The sequence below is a fragment of the Mesocricetus auratus genome, unplaced genomic scaffold (genome assembly GCF_017639785.1).
Source record: "Mesocricetus auratus isolate SY011 unplaced genomic scaffold, BCM_Maur_2.0 Super-Scaffold_100004, whole genome shotgun sequence".
Lineage (NCBI taxonomy): Eukaryota > Metazoa > Chordata > Mammalia > Rodentia > Cricetidae > Mesocricetus > Mesocricetus auratus.
Window position 1 is genome coordinate 78465008 of NW_024429189.1, and position 18110 is coordinate 78483117.

Sequence of the window (18110 nt, forward strand, 5' to 3'; positions counted from 1 at the left end):
GAAATTGAAAATTTTGGAGCATGTGACGGTGCACAGAATTATACTCTAGTAAAATTTAATAAGATATTAACCACAAAGAAACATACAGGTTTGCTCAATAGATGTTTAACTAAAATTTATTAAAGACTTAGAAGAATATTTTAATGGTATTCCTGTATACAAAAGGCATTTGAATATAGATTCAAGATGAAGGATGCACAGTATTTAGGTGTTTGGACTATAAAATGTCACATTCTCTTTAAAAGATTAAATTATATCTATATAGAGAAATTGACACAAAATTTTATTTCTTGATTTTAAATCTATTTCATATATTCAGTCTCCTTATTTTTAGCAATTAGTTTACATTTGTGAGTATTAGGAATTTCCTTTGGAACCAAGACAGTTGCTTAGGAATCTTCTCATAGCATGTTTAATCTCTTTGTTTCTCAGTGTATAAATTGCTGGGTTTAAAAGAGGTGTAAAAACAGAGTAAAACACAGCAAGAAACTTGTCCAGTGAGGTGATACTGAGGGGCCATACATAAATGAAAAGGTAAGGCACAAAAATATCATCACCACTGTGAGGTGTTCCGTGCATGTGGACAGAGCCTTAGATGTACCAGCTTTGAAACTATGGAGAACATTGGTAAGGATATATGTGCAGGAAATGAGTAACACAAAGAAAACAGATTACATCTGCAACCCCAGAGTCAGCATTCATTAGAATATCCAAATCATGTGAATCTAAGCAAGCTAACTTAATCACCAATGGCATGTCACAAAAAAAAGCTGTCTGTTTCCTTGAAACAACAAAAAGGCAGCTTCACGATCACTACCAGGTGACTCAAAGCATGCACAAAGCCAGTAGTCCAAGAAATGAACACCACCCCAGTGCATCTTTTCAGGTTCATAATGGTGAAGTAGTGGAGTGGTTTGCAGATGCCCACATAACGGTCATAAGCCATTACCACTAACAGCACCATCTCTACTCCAGCAATGCAATGAGCAAAGAAAATCTGGGACATGAATCCTGCAAAGGAAATGGTCTTGTTTTCTATGAGAAAGTCTGAGAGCATCTTAGGAGTAGTAACAGAGGAAAACCACATATCAACAAAGGACAGGTTGGCCAACAAGAAGTACATGGGAGAATGGAGATGTCGGTCAGTGGTGATTAAAACCATGATGACAATATTTCCTGACACAATGAGAAGATACAGTATCAAAGAGTAAGGCTTGTGTGTTCTGTGAATAAGAAAGTCCATAAAGTGTAAATTCTGACAATTACAGCAGTCCCTGTACAAAATTCCACATTATTTGGGTTGTATCTTGGACCCATTCCTTCAAAGGCACTGACCTTGCCTTTAAAGGCCTAATTATCCTTTTGCATTGAGAATTAGCATTCTCAATAGCCAGAGATTCAATTACTATTTGTCTACCTTCTGAATTTAGTGTCATTCTATTAGTAAATGTCAATCTTTGTAGGAAATCCATGAAGTCTTCTTTGGGCCCTGTATAACTTTAGTAAATGACTCACTATTTTTTCTTACTTCTCTAATTCTGTCCCAGGCTTTCAAAGCTGCTATGTGGCATAAAGTCAGGGCATGGTTATCATACAGAGATTGCCTTTCTAAACCAGCATAATGCCCTTCTCCAAGAAGTTGATCCTGGAAGATTTCCATACCTCTAGCTCTACTCCATGTTCAATGACCTTAGTATCTTCTTTGAACCCAGTACTCCTTTGTAATTGTTGGTCAGGATTTAAAACAGCTTTAATCAAGTCTCTCCAGTCTCTAGGAATAATAATATTGCAAGCTGACCACAAGTTTAACATCTGCTTCACAAAAGGTGAATGCATGCCATATGAGACTACTGCTTCTTTGAATCTCTTTAAATCTAACATTTCCACAGAAGTAAAATTAGCTCTTACAGAGCCTCTATCATTTGGCAATTCCAGTAAGGTTACTGGATATATTTAGGTTGGTTGTTTGAACCCTAGGCTGACCCTCTCTAATCTTATAATGCAATGCAGAAAATGGTTCTCCTTTAAATTCCTCTGTCTGGGTCTGAATAGCTCTATGATCTATCTGTTTTATTAAGTTTTTCTAAAACTTGAATCTTAGCACTAATATTAACCAACATTTTAGTGATAAATCAAAAATGATAAAAACTAATGTTTATAATTGATACTATGTAAGTCCCATGTAGATTAGCTATCCCCTCATTTAATTGTTCCACTTTCAAATCATCCAGCATATTATCAAACAGAGACCTAAATTGCTCTCTTGTAATAGTATTCCCCAATGTTATAATGTGGGGGAAAACTCTCTCTTTTAAACTAATCCCTTCCTTTAAGAATTTCCAGTAGTCTTACCAAGTATGCCTACAATGCAGTGAACTTTGAGGCATAGTACCTCGTGGTCATGTAATGGGAGCTGAGAGTGGCATCCGGAGGAGAGATTGTAAAAAAAGCCTGCAACCACAGCAGGGGGAGAGAAAAAAAGAGAGGCAAGACTGAAAACCCTGCACACAGGATAGTGTGGAAAAACCAAATGTGGCAGGAATAGACTGAAGCCAGAATCAGCTGGTCTAGAACAAATAATTCTTGTGACATTTGGAGTCCACATGCTTCTGGAGTTTGGGAAACTGTTTTAGAGAGGACACAGCAGGAAAATCCCAAACTAACTCAGAGGCTTTGGGGAAAAAAAGAAGAAAAGCTAGCTGGCTGGGCAATGACTCCAGCAGTAGCCTCACTCTGGGTTACGCTTGTGGCTGCAAAGCCACAGGCTAGTGGCTTTTTCATGAATTCACTCCCCAAAAGTGGGGCACCAGTGGTAGCATAAATTATAAAAACTCAGAAACAGATATTGGAGCTAAAGCTGAAGATCAGAGAAGCAAAGCAGCCAACCACTAGAGAATTCTCACCTCTACCAATGCTCAGACCAAAGGGATAATCCTCTGAACCTCAGATTGCTCCCAACTGCATTACTCCTCAGATTCATTGAACTCCTCTCTCCTCCCAACCTATATTCCTTTCTAGTAGTAGAATTAAAGGCGTGGGATCCCAAGTGTAGAGGTCACCTTTGTGTGAGCTTATTTCTCTTTTAGACTGCATCATTTTCATGTAGCTCAGGGTGCCCTTGAACTCAAAGAGATCTATCTGTCTCTGTCTCCTGAGTGCTGGGATTTAAGTTGTCTACCACCACTGCCTGGCCTCTATGGCTAACTAGTGTGGTTGCAGGAATTAAAGGTGTGTGTCACAGCTGCCTGGCATCTGTGGCTGTGGTTAGGTTTGCACTCTGATCTTCAGGCAAACTTATTTGTTAGATCATAAGCAAAATATCTCCACAATATTCCATTGCCAATTTGTGAACTAATAACTTTTGTTTCTTTTCTTCTTAATTTATTCTTCCCACTGGATAGGTGTTTTGCCAAATAGCTGTGATAAAACAAGAGTGATGACTTTGGTGATTTGACAAACTGAACAATTTGGGGCATGTGATGGTGCAGATTTAGACTCAGGTAAAATTTAATAAGATGGTATACACGTAGATAAACATATGAGCTTGCTTAGTAAGTGTTAAACTTAACTTTACTAGAGACAGAAGAAAAGTTTAATTGTATTCTTGTATACAAAGGACATTGGTGTATAGATTTAAGATGAAGGACTCACAGTGGTTCCATGGTGGGTCAGTAAAATGTTACATTCTCTTTAACAAGGTAAATTATATCTATATAGTGAAATTGAGACAAATTTTTATTTCATGAATTGAAATTTATTTCATACAGTTATTCCATCATTTGAAATAATTAGTTTACATTTATAGATATTAGGGATTCCATTTGGAACCAAGATACTTACTTATGAATCTTTTCATAGCATTTTTCATCTCTTTGTTTCTCAGTGTATAAATTGCTGGATTTAGTAGAGGTGTAAAAACAGAGTAAAACACAGCAAAAAATTTATCCAACCAGACAATATTGAGTGGCCATACATAAATGAAAAGGCAAGGCACAAAAAAGATCATTACCACTATGACATGGGCACTGCATGTGGACAGAGCCTTAGATGCACCAGATTTGGAACTCTGGAGAACACTGATGAGAATAAATGTGTAGGAAATGAGCAACAGAATGAAGCAGGTTACAGCCACCACCCCACAGTCAGCATTCGTTAGAATATCCAAATTATGGGAATCTATGCAAGCTAGCTTGATGAGCAATGGCACGTCACAAAAAAAACTATCTATTTCCTTTGGACCACAAAAAGGCAACTCCACAATCACTACCAGGTGACTCATGCCATGCACAAAGCCAGTAGTCCAAGAAATCAACACCAGCCCAGTGCATCTTTTCAGGTTCATAATGGTGAAGTAGTGGAGTGGTTTGCAGATGGCCACATAGCGGTCATAAGCCATTACCACCAACAGCATCATTTCTCCTGCACCAATGCAATGGACAAAGAAGACCTGGGACATGCAGAATACAAAGGAAATGGTCTTTTTTTCTATGAGAAAGTCTGATATCATCTTGGGAGTAGTAACAGAGGAAAGCCACATATCAACAAATGACAGGTTGGCCAACAAGAAGTACATGGGAGAATGGAGATGGTGGTCAGTGGTAATTAAGACCATGATGACAATATTTCCTGACACAATGAGAAGATAAAGTATCAGAAACATCAAAAAGAGTAACACCTGAAGATTCTTTGAGTTAGAAAGTCCCCAAAGTATAAATTCTGTCACCACAGATTGATTGCCTTCATCCATTATTCCTAGTGTGTCATCAGAAATGTCCTGCAAAGAGAGAAATATTATCAACAAGTCATATGAGGAATTCTACTTCCTGTGGAGAATTCCCTTCGAAATTTTGAATGTAAAAAAGAAATCAAAGGCAAATAAATGACACTGTTGCCCAACTGAAAGCTAATGAGATAACGAGACAAGAACAACACCTCAAGAAGATAAGTATGGGTTGGTCTGTATCACACGTGGTCTATCAGGAAATTACTCTAAAAGAGAGCTGGGAGGAAGCAGGACAGCAATGTAAAAACCAAAAATGTGTGTGGTTTCTTAATTGAATAATGTCTAAATTTGTCACTAGCAATCATGACATGCTATAATTAAAATGAAGATTAAATTTGGAAACTGGTGGAGAGTTACATTAAATATCAGTGCAAATGTTCTGACAGGATACTACCATTTTTGGCAGCATGAATAATGATTTCATTGACATCAGTAGAATTGCTTTTGTGACATCAGTAAATTAAAATTTTGACTTAAATCTACGAAGTAAAATATTGTAAAACTACATTAAGGAAGCATGCAGAATACCATATAAGATTCATGCAGATACCAGATTGAAGTATACAAACCAGGTTTACAGTTAGTCATTAACAAATATGTATTACAGAATTCATTTTCTCAACTAAACTAATTAACAAAATACCATTGCAAATACCTGTAGGGATGGATTTCCAAAGAGTACAGCAAAGCATATTCAGACCTGAGTTCTTGAAGTTATAATTTGTTTAGTCTTAGTAGTGGAAAATATTGATTTTAAATTACATAAACTAATCTTGAGAGCCCTGAGTTTTTGAAATAGTGCAATTTTCTGACATAAATAATATATCATCTGCCATCCATCTATAGTTAGAATATTTTCTCATTATATCACTTACTTACTGATCACCTTTATGTTAAAGAGCAGAATATATTATATAAACATATAAGCCAGGTTGTCTTTGACTGTCAGCCTTGGATGAACGTGACATTATACTTCCATTGAGCAGCAATTATCAACCTCAAAGCACCAGTGGGGTGCTTGTACTCAAGTCAGATGGTAGATTATCATTGTCCATTTTCTGCTCCCTTCAGTAAGTCTCTTGATGCTCTTCAAGTTACAAGTCTTAGTTTTTATTATCCTAAAGCTCGTGAACAATAAAATAGTATATGAAATAATCAGAATTGTTTAATTCCTATTTTCTGAGGACTGAGAAAGTTGGAGTAAGGTTGAAAAACAAGAATGTCTGAAAATATCAGGTAACACATTCAATTGTTATAGGAACATGATTACAGATAAATAAACACACATGCCTTACAGAGATTTACCAAATATCCCAGGAAAACACACTGATCATACAGTATAGACCTTGGGTTCCTTGGGTGTTTTATTATTTAATATTTCAAAATGTTTCAGGCAAACATTAACTTTAAGTTTTTTCTGAATTATTTCTTTTAGTTTTTAAGATTATAATATAGTTACACTTCTACCTTTATTTTCTTTCTCCAAATTCTTCCATATTCTGATCCTTGTTTTCTTTCAAATTCCTGGGGAAAAAGGGGCCCTCTAAATTAACTAGACAAACCTCAAATATACTCACAGAACTGAAGCAGCAAGCATGGTGCCTACATGGTTCCACACCAGGTCCTCTGCATATGTACTATACCTTTTGGTTTAGTGCTTTATGAGACTCCTAAAGTATAAATGAGAGGGTCTCTGATTCTTGAGCATTTGCTTTGGGATCTTAAAGTTTTATGTTGGCTTGGCTTGTCCAACTTTGATGTGATGGCTTTTATGTTATTTTATTTTATGATGTTTTGTTATGTCCTAGAAGTCTATTCTTTCTAGTGATAGCTCTAAAGGGAGTGGATCCAGATGACAGAGGAGATGCAAATGAAGTGTGAGAAATAGAGGGAGGTGAACCTGTTATTTAGACTATATTGTATTAGTGATAATCCGTGTTTAATATAAGGGGGAAGAAAAGAAATTCATTCCTTCTGTTTTCATATACAAACGTTTCTGTCTGTATAATGTAACTTGTAAATACATTTTCAGGGTTGACCATTTGGTATTGGAAGACCAATTGGTGTATTCTTCCCTAAGATAGCCTCCTTTTTCCACTCCCAGAATTCCTTAGTTGTCTGGGAGTTTTTTGTTTTTATTTTTTATGTTTGTTTGTTCGGGATGTTTTGCATATAATTGAGAATGCCTAGACTTTCCCTATCCACTGCAGCATGCCTATTGGTGTTGGATTTGTTGAGCTCAATTTTGACAATCATAATAGAACTGTGCCACTAATAAAAGTAATTAATAAAATAGAGCATTCATTTATTTCAGAGTGTCTTTGGGACTGCTATTGCTGCAAAGTACAACCAAGTCTCAAGTGATGCCTTTAAGTTGTACCCTCTAGAAATATAGGTATTGGACACTACTGTATCAGACCTCTTCCAATGTAAAGTGTCTTACAGCTACTTTCTGATACTTAAGAGTGAGCATGCTTTAATAGACCTGCTCAGATGATGATGCTCAGGCTGTTTTGTTTCAACAAGATGACTGAAAAGCTAGGAAAAATTATGCCAGATATTACAAAAGCTTTACAAATGTTATACATGCAATAAGTAATGAATTATGAATATATAGAATAAAATGCACAAAGGAATTATTAAACTTTTCTAGTATCCAGAGTGGAATGATACATGAATTCTGTCCTAAAGTCATATTTTCTAGTATATCTTGAAACAATACTGTTTGTAAAGTTATGGCCAATGATTTTATTATCCATCTTAATATTTTGTACAAGATATTCATGTTCATATGTAAATATATTTATGGATATCCTTTTCCATTTATATATACACCTGAATGTATCTATATATTTGTACATACATATCTTATATATGCACAAACATATTTATATAGACTTAAATGTCCATATACATATTTATGTGCATGTTCACATAGTTATATATAATTACCTTTTTTAAAAATAATTGCTACTTACACTTTTTCTAAATTTTCGTATACTTATTCTGTATCTATGAAGTTTGCAAATGCAAAAGCACATTCAATATGCAAATTGATTTTAGGAACAAAACAACCACTCACCCTCCTCTTCTCTTTCCCAGGATCTATCAGTTTCTTCGAAGACCTAATGAAATACACTGATCTATTAAAGTATCTCTGTAATTCTTGCATCTAAATTAGCAGCAATTCCCCTAGAAAATCTAATGTTGGTTATACATAATAAATGTAAACATTAATGAACAGAAATAAACTGAATAACCTTTTTATGAGTCTAGAAGCAAACTCATTATTTTCTTCTATTTTTTCTATGTTGGCCCTTCTACCAAAGTGCTAACCTTTGTAATAGTATTTGCCTTTCTGTAAGTATTTATTGTTGTAATAATAATTACACAGCATAAGAGACACCATGTGGTAGACACTCATAACTGAATAGAGGTATTTTAGTTGTTTATAATAACTTGCTTTGCTAGCAAATTGAGCATTTCTATGCTGTGTTATTTGTTTTGTTTTTATTGGTTTTATTTTTTTGCTTGTGTGTATATTCTACTATTAAAATGTGTTTTTGAGTAGAATTCCACCTGTCCCTTTTTCTTCCTCAAACCACTCCCAAATATCATCCTCACATACTGTTCCCATGCTACCCTCGAGTGACTAGCTTCTTTTTTTCTTGATTCTTATCTGGGTGTATGTATGTATGCATACGCACAAATGTATAATTTCAATTTTTTGAATCCATTTTTTGTTGCATAAGGATTCAGGATTGACCACTGTACATTTAACAATTAATTATGTGGCTCATCCCTGGGAGAGACTGATTTTTCTTGACAGAATATTTTCACCTTATTTCCACAATATTCACTTAACTTGTTTCATTTTTACTCCCATCTTTATTCTGCATACTGTCTTATCTTCGGTGCACTGCAGACATAAATATTTGATCTTATTAAGGAAAATTGAGTATTTGTACAATGTTAGCAGGATATTACTCTTGTGATTATCAGATAAAGAATGATAATTTTCTGATATGGACCTAAGCATACATGAAATAGAAGATGTAGAGAAAACATTAATGGGACTCTAAAGAACACAGAAGTAAAAGAAACGACTCATCTAAAACATAGTGGGTGTTGGTAAAAAGAGGTAACTAGAAATAAATAAATTATTAACTTACAGAAGACTATCAGAGTGATGACTTATCAAACTTCATATTTTCTTTTGGATCCTATTTTCTTCCAATCTGATGCGTGCTTATGAAGTTATTCCTTTTGTGTAGAGACAGTCTTCCCTTCAGCTGGATATATATTCACTTCCTGAATTTGGCCCATGGGTAATATTTGTCTGCTTGTGTTCTGACTAAATAAGGACCCTGGAAATAATTGTCTTTGTAACCCCTTAAGAATTTCTCCATTAAGAGTGATATTGAGTATTGAATATTTGTGGAAATAGACAGAAAATTAAAACCCTCTGTTAGTCCAACATTGATGTTAGACAACTTCTCACATTTATTTCACCAATAAGATAAAAGAGATTTCTGCTGCCTCATCTCTTACTGAATAAATATAACCAAAGTGGTTAATATATTTGTACTTATGACATAATCTGCTGCAGAATGTGAGATATTAATTGAATTAAAAAAGAAACAAAACAAACAAAAATCTGTACTGTAAACATAAGTCTACAGAGCATGCCAAATATGGGTCAAATCTTAGTCTCATGACCAATGAAGTTCAGTGTGCTCTGTATGTCATATTAACAGGTATAAATTGGATACAATGACTATTACCTCTACAGAATACAAATATTTATTTTATTTATTTTAGGAAATTGGGGGGTATACCTCTACAATTTCACTTGAGATGGAGTTGCAGTAATTTCAGTTGATCAACAAGTAAACTTGCTATGTAGTTTTAAATAGGCACACCAAAATTGTAATTATCAGTGATTACTGTGCAACTTCCATGTCATTTTTGATTGTAAATACTTATGTAAGTGTAACTTTGTCAGCATCTATTTGCAGATGAAACAACACTGAGTATTAATAGATATCTCTTATGGAAAATATGTTAATCCAATAAATAAAATATTGTTTTATATAAAGCAATAAATATGCAATGGAATAGAAAATATTATTGTGCACTTTAAGATAGAAAAGTAGGAAAAGCAGCACTATAAAAATTTATCTGTGTTCTCTCCACCTGGTTTCCAAAGCACAACGTATATTGTCATTTTAAACATAGGCTATAGTACTTTTCATTATGAAATGTTTTTGTATATCCCTGTTTTATAATATCACAATATTGTTGCCCTGTTAGTATTATTTTAAGAATCTCATGATTTGCACAAAGACATGTATAATTTAAATTATTTCAAAAGACATATTATTTTCTAAAGTTAGATAGAATTTATAGTCCTTAGTATTTTGTTTTTTAATAATTTTTATTTAAATTATAAACAATCTTATATTACATATCAATCCCAGGTCCCTCTTCCTCCCATCTTCCCATGCCTCCTCCAAAGCCCCCCCATCCCATTCTGCTTCTGCTCCCCAGGGAGAGTGATGCCTTCCATGAGGGATCATCAAAGTCTGTCACATCATTTAGGGCAGGGCCTAGGCCCTCCCCCATGTGTCTAGGCTAAGAGAGTATCCTCAATGGGGAATGGGCTCCCAAGGTCCATTTATGTACTAGGGATGAATACTGTTCCACTACCAGAGGCCCCATATACTTCCCAGGCCTCTTAACTAACACCCATGTTCAGGGGTGCTGTCCTATGCTAGTTTCCCAACTATTAGTCAGGGGTCCATGAGCTCCCCCTTGTTCAGGTCAGTTGTTTCTGTAGATTTGCCCAGACTGGTCTTGACACCTTTGCTCATTATCCTCCCTCTCTGATACTGGATTCCAGGAGTTCACCTCAGTACTTAGTTGAGGGTCTCCGCTTCTACATACATCAGCTACTGGATGAAGGCTCTAGGATGGCATATAAAGTCGTCATCAATCTCATTATCAGGGAAGGGCATTTAAGGTTGCCTCTCCACTATTGCTTAGATTTTAGTTGGGGTCATCCTTGCAGCTCTCTGAACATTTCCCTAATGTCAGATTTCTCTTTAAATCTATAATGGCTCCCTCTGTTCAGTTATCTCTTTTCTTGATCTCCTCTATTCTTCCCCTGAATCAATCTTCCTGATCCCTCATGTACACCTCTCCTCCCCTCTTCTCCCCTTCTCTATCTCCTAGCTCCCTCTCCCCTCCCCCAGTGCTCCTAATTTGCTCAGTAGATCTTGTCCCTTTCCCCTTATCCAGGGGACCATGCATGTTTCTCTTAGGGTCCTCCTTGCTTCTTAGCTTCTCTGAAGGTGTGGATTGTAGGCTATTAAACATTTTCTATAGTTTTTATCTCAGCTTATTTTAACATCTTTGTGATAATTAATGCTGCAAATTAAAAGAAATTGATAATCACTGAGACTTTAACATTAGTCAGGGAATTTCTTATATGTCCTCCACATAATGGACATCAATGCCATAAGCAATTCTCTTATAAATTTTGAAAACTACCATTCATGGCCTGATTAATACATCTAGATTTTAATTTCTGACTTTTACTTTATTAATTTTGTTTTTTGGCAATCACACTTATATTGAGTGAGTTGTTGTTAGTATTATCTAATAATCGAACTAATTGAGGTAATATTAATGTCACCTAACTCAATAATAAACCATGTTTCCTCCAATGGCAGAGGGAAACTGTGACACTAGAAGAGTCACTCTCTCTAGTCAAACTCAGCCTATTTCTGGATCCTCCAAGGACTTCTGATTACTACATGATGCTTCTCATTAGCCAGCCAGTTTCCTCAGCAGGACAATTCACATAAAATCCAATCTCCCAGAAATGTTAATGCTTCAAAAGAATATATGACACAGCTTCTGTACTATTCTTTCTCTTAAAATTACTGTTGTCTCTTCTAGTTATGCAAGAGGTAGGTACAATGACAAAATTGAATTTCATCAAAAACAACTACAGGTTAGAGATCTATTGGCATTTGAATGCTTCTCTCAGTTGAAATTCATTATTAAGAATTCAATTAAGCTTTTTTTCTTCAGAAACAAATGAAAAAGCCTAAAGGGGTTGCTTTAATTAATTACAATAATTAACATGAGTTAATTTTAAAAGAATAACTCTTGTTAGAAGTGTTCTAACAGCAATAATGATTGCCTCCTAAAACTAATTTTACTTAGCATATTCCTTGCATTATTTAGTGATATTATACAACTCCTCTGTCCCTCAAAATCTAGCATTTTCCTTTTCTCTCTCTCTCTCTCTCTCTCTCTCTCTCTCTCTCTCTCTCTCTCTCTCTCTCTCTCTGTCTCTCTGTGGGGTTGTTTGTTTGTTTTTATTATTGTATTTTATACAATCACAGTGAAACTTAGTTTTGTACATTTCTTTCACATAGTATTTGCAATATGTTAGAACTGTAGAAATCCTAAGTATTATTGATTGGGCTGAACTACTTTGAAGACAGATAAATGAAGGCCCACAATTTTTTCTAAATATATCCAGGACCAAGCAGTGGATCTGTACTTAAACCCAAAGCGCTGATTCCCATCCTGATGAGTACAAAAATGTTTTCTTTAAAAGAAAAAAAAAGTCAAGGTAAAGTTGTTTATGAAAACCACACATTTTAACGATTGAATTCAAAGTGCATGGGATGAAAGTATCTTATCTTTATTCACTCATGGCCCTTGATTATCATAAGTAGTGTTTAATATGCAGTAGTATCCCTTCAGTAAATTTAATAATAAAATTATTACATTCTTCTAAAACTTCTTCAATTTTTAAGAGTCACAAATGAACTGGTACAAGGACCTAGATGAACATTCTATTTAACCATTCTCCTCTTGGCAATATAAATTCTGAAGCTATGACGCAAAGTGAGCTCAAAGTTTCTTTTTGCTAAAAGATGCCATTCTTAAATTCTTATTTTGTATTATATTAGATTTTGGAGTTCTGCATGTGAGAAACCTTGAACCATCTTTATACATAGCATGTTTTTCATGGAATTTTTCCTTTTCTATCAGTGAAACCATCTTGAATTTGCTTAACATTGTTCTAAAGAAAGGCTTTAATGAACTAGTCACACCATGCTTTATCTCCCAAAAGGAAACCAGTTTTGAGTATTATCTGTGTTAGGATGATTTTGTTTTACTGAATAAGGAAGATACGAACTGAAAGAAGTTTCATGAATTACTTTATGAGTAGATCTGTCCATATGTTTTGGGAAAAGTAGAGTCACTAATTTTCATAGAACATTATAAACAGTAGTTTGATTTATAACTATTCAGGGTTTTTTTAAAGGCCTGGAAGAATACAAAGATAAATGTAATTTCTAAGCACAATTTGTTGTGAGAAATAAATCTCTAAGCAAATAAGAAATATCAGAATTATCCCATGGAATTTAAGACACATATCTCCTTATCTTCATTTCTCCCATAAGACATTACTCATGATATCCATCTATCTTCTATGTTATACATGTCTGCTTGTAACATAATCTTTTAAATAATATTTTACTTATTTTTGTCTTTTCTACTGTTACATTCTTGTAAATTTCTTTTTATCCTAAGCAATTTAACATACAAAATGCAAGGAATGTTCTATACATCACAGTGTTTTGACTTTCAGAGGAAAGTGAATTCAGTCTAGGATGAAAGTAAAGTCAGAGAGAACAGCACAGACAGTAGTACCATTGTGTGAGAATGGAGGCTAGAACCATGCAGACATGGGAGCCTTGGTGACCTGAAGAACAGGATAACCAAGGATGCAATGTAGTATAAATCAGGAATTATGATTTTTTAGCTTAGGTACTTTTGTGCAATTGACCATAACGAGTCTCTAATGAATGAGCCAAAAATAGAATTTTCATATAACTACTCTAACTTATGTTCATTGTCTTCTCCAAGGCAAGTACAGACCCTATTTTCTGGAATGAATCAACAAATGAAGCAAATCACTCTCTGGTGACTGAATTCATTTTTCTTGGACTGTCTGATTCTCAAGAACTTCAGATATTTCTGTTTGCATTATTTTTTGTTTTCTATGTAGGAATTGTGTTTGGCAACCTTCTTATTGTCATAACCGTGACTTCTGATTCCCACCTCCACTCTCCTATGTACTTCCTGTTGGCCAACCTCTCCTTCATAGATCTGTCTCTGTCCTCTGTCACAGCTCCCAAGATGATTGCTGACTTTTTCAGAAAACGCAAAGTCATTTCTCTTAAGGGCTGCCTTGCACAGATATTTCTCCTTCACTTCTTTGGTGGGAGTGAGCTGGTGACCCTCATAGCCATGGGCTTTGACAGATATGTAGCAATTTGTAAGCCTCTACGCTACACTACAATTATGTGTAGCAATGTATGTATTGGCATTGTGGTTGCTGCATGGGGAGTTGGCTTCCTACACTCAGTGAGCCAATTGGCCTTTGCAGTGAACTTACCCTTTTGTGGTCCCAATAAGGTTGACAGCTTTTATTGTGACCTTCCTAGAGTAATCAAACTTGCCTGTGCAGACACATATAGATTAGACATCATGGTCCTTGCCAACAGTGGTATACTCACTGTGTGTTCTTTCGTTCTCCTCATCATTTCCTATACTATCATTCTAATGACCATCCAGCGCCGCCCTTCTGATAGATCACCTAAGGCTCTGTCCACACTGACTGCTCACATCACAGTAGTTCTTTTGTTTTTTGGACCCTGTATCTTCATTTATGCCTGGCCCTTTCCCACCAAGTCATTAGATAAATTCCTTGCTGTGTTTTATTCTGTGGTCACTCCTCTCTTGAACCCCATTATATACACATTGAGGAACACAGAGATGAAAATTGCAATGAGACGTCTGAGACAATGGAATTTAAACTTTTCAGTAAAGTCTTAGAACTTTTGTAGCCATGAGATTGGGACAATAAGAGAAGTAAGTTATAAGATTATTCAGCAAACCTTATATTGACTTCAACATTTCATTTTTGCCTAACTTAGTATTTGACAAAAGTTTTTCATATTGCCTCAATTTATTCTATTTGATCATAACTTATATTTTATATAGTTTCCAAATCAGTAAGACTAATTCAAAACACTATTTCACTAATTTTAGAACAATTGATGGCATTATGTTATTTTTATGTATTGTTGAGAGTTTTTAGATACTCTGGGGTTTGAGATAATAAAAGTTAGAAGCTGTAATATTTTATATTAAAGAAAATTTTATTTGGTTCATTTTTCAAAACACATACTAAAATAATTACTACTACCTTACTAAAAATGCATTCAGTCATAAGGGTTTCCATGCCCACTATAGAGATACATGAATAATATTCCCACTTGTTAACCATCTATGATTTGTGTCCTGTTACTATAAGAAACCATAATATATTAGTCCATTAAAAGTTTGTCAGGAAGATCAAACTCTCCAATATTGTTTGCCCTCAAATTATTTGAAAACCTGTGATACAACAACTGGTTGTAAATAAGTAAAAATAATTAAGAATGTTCCAGGATCTTACCATGTTGGCACAAATTATATCACTTATATGTACTTTTCATTTTCCATTGTAAAGTTAAAAGATGCAGGTTCAACTCTACTTCAGCCTTACAAATAGAAGTATGGATATTTATTTACCTTTTGTAATGCTTTGTTTTCACAGAGATAAAAAGGAGATCAGGATATGTATTACATGTAGTTATTACAAGAAGTAATGAAATAATGCAGATACATAAGGTAATACAAGCATGTTACATATTCACCACTCAGTGAATAATTTGTTGTACGATAATATCCACACCAATATTGCTCTATGTTAGCACAATTAGGAGTTCTCAAACATTTTTTGCAACATACTCCAGAGACATTACATATTCTTATCTTAGCAGACATTAATCTGGAACAATGTAGAGGCAATGGAAGTATACATTTATGTGAAAATGTATATATTTGTGGGCATACTTATGTGTACATACCCTACCAACCTAGTGAGAAATTCTAAAGATCAGAACAAAAATGAATGATTCTGTTAACTCTTTTACCATTCCAGTGATTGTCATGGAATCAAGCTAAAGTTCAGCATCCCATATTGTGAGGAAAAGCAACACAGGTGAATGATTTGTAATCTGAATGAATGAATGAATAGAAATGGAAGTTAAGATAATAACAGCCTTGAAATTATGCCTACTCACCTGAAAAAATAGTACAAATATTCACAAATATTAAATCACATCAAAAGACTTATCTAATCAATGGTAAGATATAGGAGCTATTGATAAATTGGTGGATTAACTGGGATAATGTGGAACATGAGTTATTGGATCTAGTCTTCATTTCAGAGAACAATTTCTTTTGTGTATATATAAATTTTATTTAAATGAGAAACAATATTATTTTACATATCAATTCCAGTTATCTCCCCCTCCCATCCTCCCATGCCCCACCATGGATGCCCACCATCCCATCTCCCATCCACTCCCCAAGAAAGATGTCTTCCATGAGGGATTATCAAAATCTGTCAAATCATTTGGGGCAGGGCTTAGGCCCTCCCCTGTGTATCTAGGCTAAGAGTATGGAAAATGTAACGTCCATTTGTGGACTAGGGATACATCCTGGTTCCACTGTCAGAGGTCCCAGAGACACCTATGCTCCTAAAAGACACCCACGTTCACTGAGCCTGGATTGGTCCTATGTTGTTTTCCCAGCTGTCAGACAGGGTCCATGAGTTCCCACTTGCTCAGGTCAGCTGCTTCTGTGGGTTTTCCCAGCGGGGTCTTGACCTATTTGTTTGTCACTACTACCTCTCTGAAACTGGATTCCAGGAGTTTGACTCAGTGCTTGGCTGTGGATCTCTGCTTCTGTTTCCATCAGCTACTGGATGAAGGCTCTAGGATGGCATTTAAGGTCGTCATCATTCTCATTATAGGCAAAGGACATTTAAGGTAGCCTCTCCACTATTGCTTAGAGTCCTAATCGGACGTCATCCTTTTGCATACATGGATTCTAGACATAGAGAAAAGGATTACCAGCCTACAATTCACACCTCCAGAGAAGCTAGGAAACAAAGAGGACCATAAGAGAGACTTACACGGTCCCCCAGTGAAGCTGAAAGGGACAAGAGCCCCTGAACAAATGGGGAGCTTGGGGGGGGGGAGGGTAGAAGTGGAGGGAGGAGGATAATATGAAGGATCAGGAAGATTGAGTGGGGTTAGGAATAGAGGAGAGCAAGAAAAGAAACACATCAATAGAGGACACCAGTATAGGTTTAAAAAGAGAACAATTTCTTAATTTTCTCAAGCCATAAATCTGTTTACAAATTGTATAGACTTTTTTAACTGAACTGATATCATTATAATTCATAAAGAAGTAAAGTGTTCTGATACCAATATACATAATTAATTTTAATGTTATACTGAATTACATAAAAAGAAGATGAATGAGAGAATAACTTTCATTTCAAAGAGTAATAACTTTACTAATTAAAAAACAGACAGTACTATATATATTAATATATGTAACTTTCCATGAACTCAATGATCTCATATAAGTTGGGCAAAAGGTATGATCTTAAAGTTTATATGTAAGATGAAAACCATACTTACAAGAAAAATTATAAAGTTGTTTTATGGTAAAATACATGCATGTTAAAATTATACCTAATTATTAGCTCTGGCTAGGAGATACATGATCTAAATATTTAGTTGTACAGTCTATGGATGGAGACATAGAGAAAGAAAAATTGCTAATTATACTCTTGATGAGAACATAAATGGAGCAACTAAAATGGCAGTGGCTGAAAAATAACATGTAACTAATCAGTAATGTATTTTACTTCTATCAAAGAGCAATCTTATCTAAAGTACAAAACAATCAGCCATGAGACTAAAAAAAATTGAAACATCACATCAAATGGCAAATGATTGAACAATATTAATACTAATAGTAAAAATTTTCAGCACTAAAATAATAAATCAATTTTCTTTCATTTCAATTGTGAGTATCAGTTAATTGTTTGTTTTAATAAAAATATAAGTAGTTCATAAGTGTGTCGCTAAAACAAATCTATAATTCTTAGGTAAATAGTTGATCCTAGGTCTGCAGTATAAACATGCAAGATTATTCTGTAACTTCTGTATTTTACTCTTTGTGACAGAGTATCATGCCCTGAAATCAAGACTGGCCTATAACTCATCATGTTGCCCATGATGCCTCAAATTCATGAATTGAATGCAGACATGTACTATTATGCACAGATACAAACAATTTTTGTATCACAGTTAAAGGAATCTAATTTCTA

General features: G+C 34.9%; 2 protein-coding genes and 1 pseudogene across 2 annotated transcripts; 1 reads left to right on the forward strand and 2 right to left on the reverse strand.

Annotated features, from left to right (window-relative positions):
• Nucleotides 1–357: 357 nt before the first annotated feature.
• On the reverse strand, nt 358–1259 carry LOC101832838 (annotated as a pseudogene).
• Nucleotides 1260–3808: 2549 nt separating this feature from the next.
• On the reverse strand, nt 3809–4750 carry LOC101832580 (olfactory receptor 4K13-like). The gene has a single exon (XM_005064532.2). It carries the CDS (start codon nt 4745–4747, stop codon nt 3809–3811), a length of 939 nt encoding a protein of 312 aa, XP_005064589.1. The 5' UTR covers nt 4748–4750.
• An 8967-nt stretch (nt 4751–13717) lies between these two features.
• Nucleotides 13718–14710, forward strand: LOC101832319 (olfactory receptor 4F4). Its single transcript, XM_005064531.3, has one exon. It carries the CDS (start codon nt 13718–13720, stop codon nt 14708–14710), a length of 993 nt encoding a protein of 330 aa, XP_005064588.2.
• Nucleotides 14711–18110: the final 3400 nt, after the last annotated feature.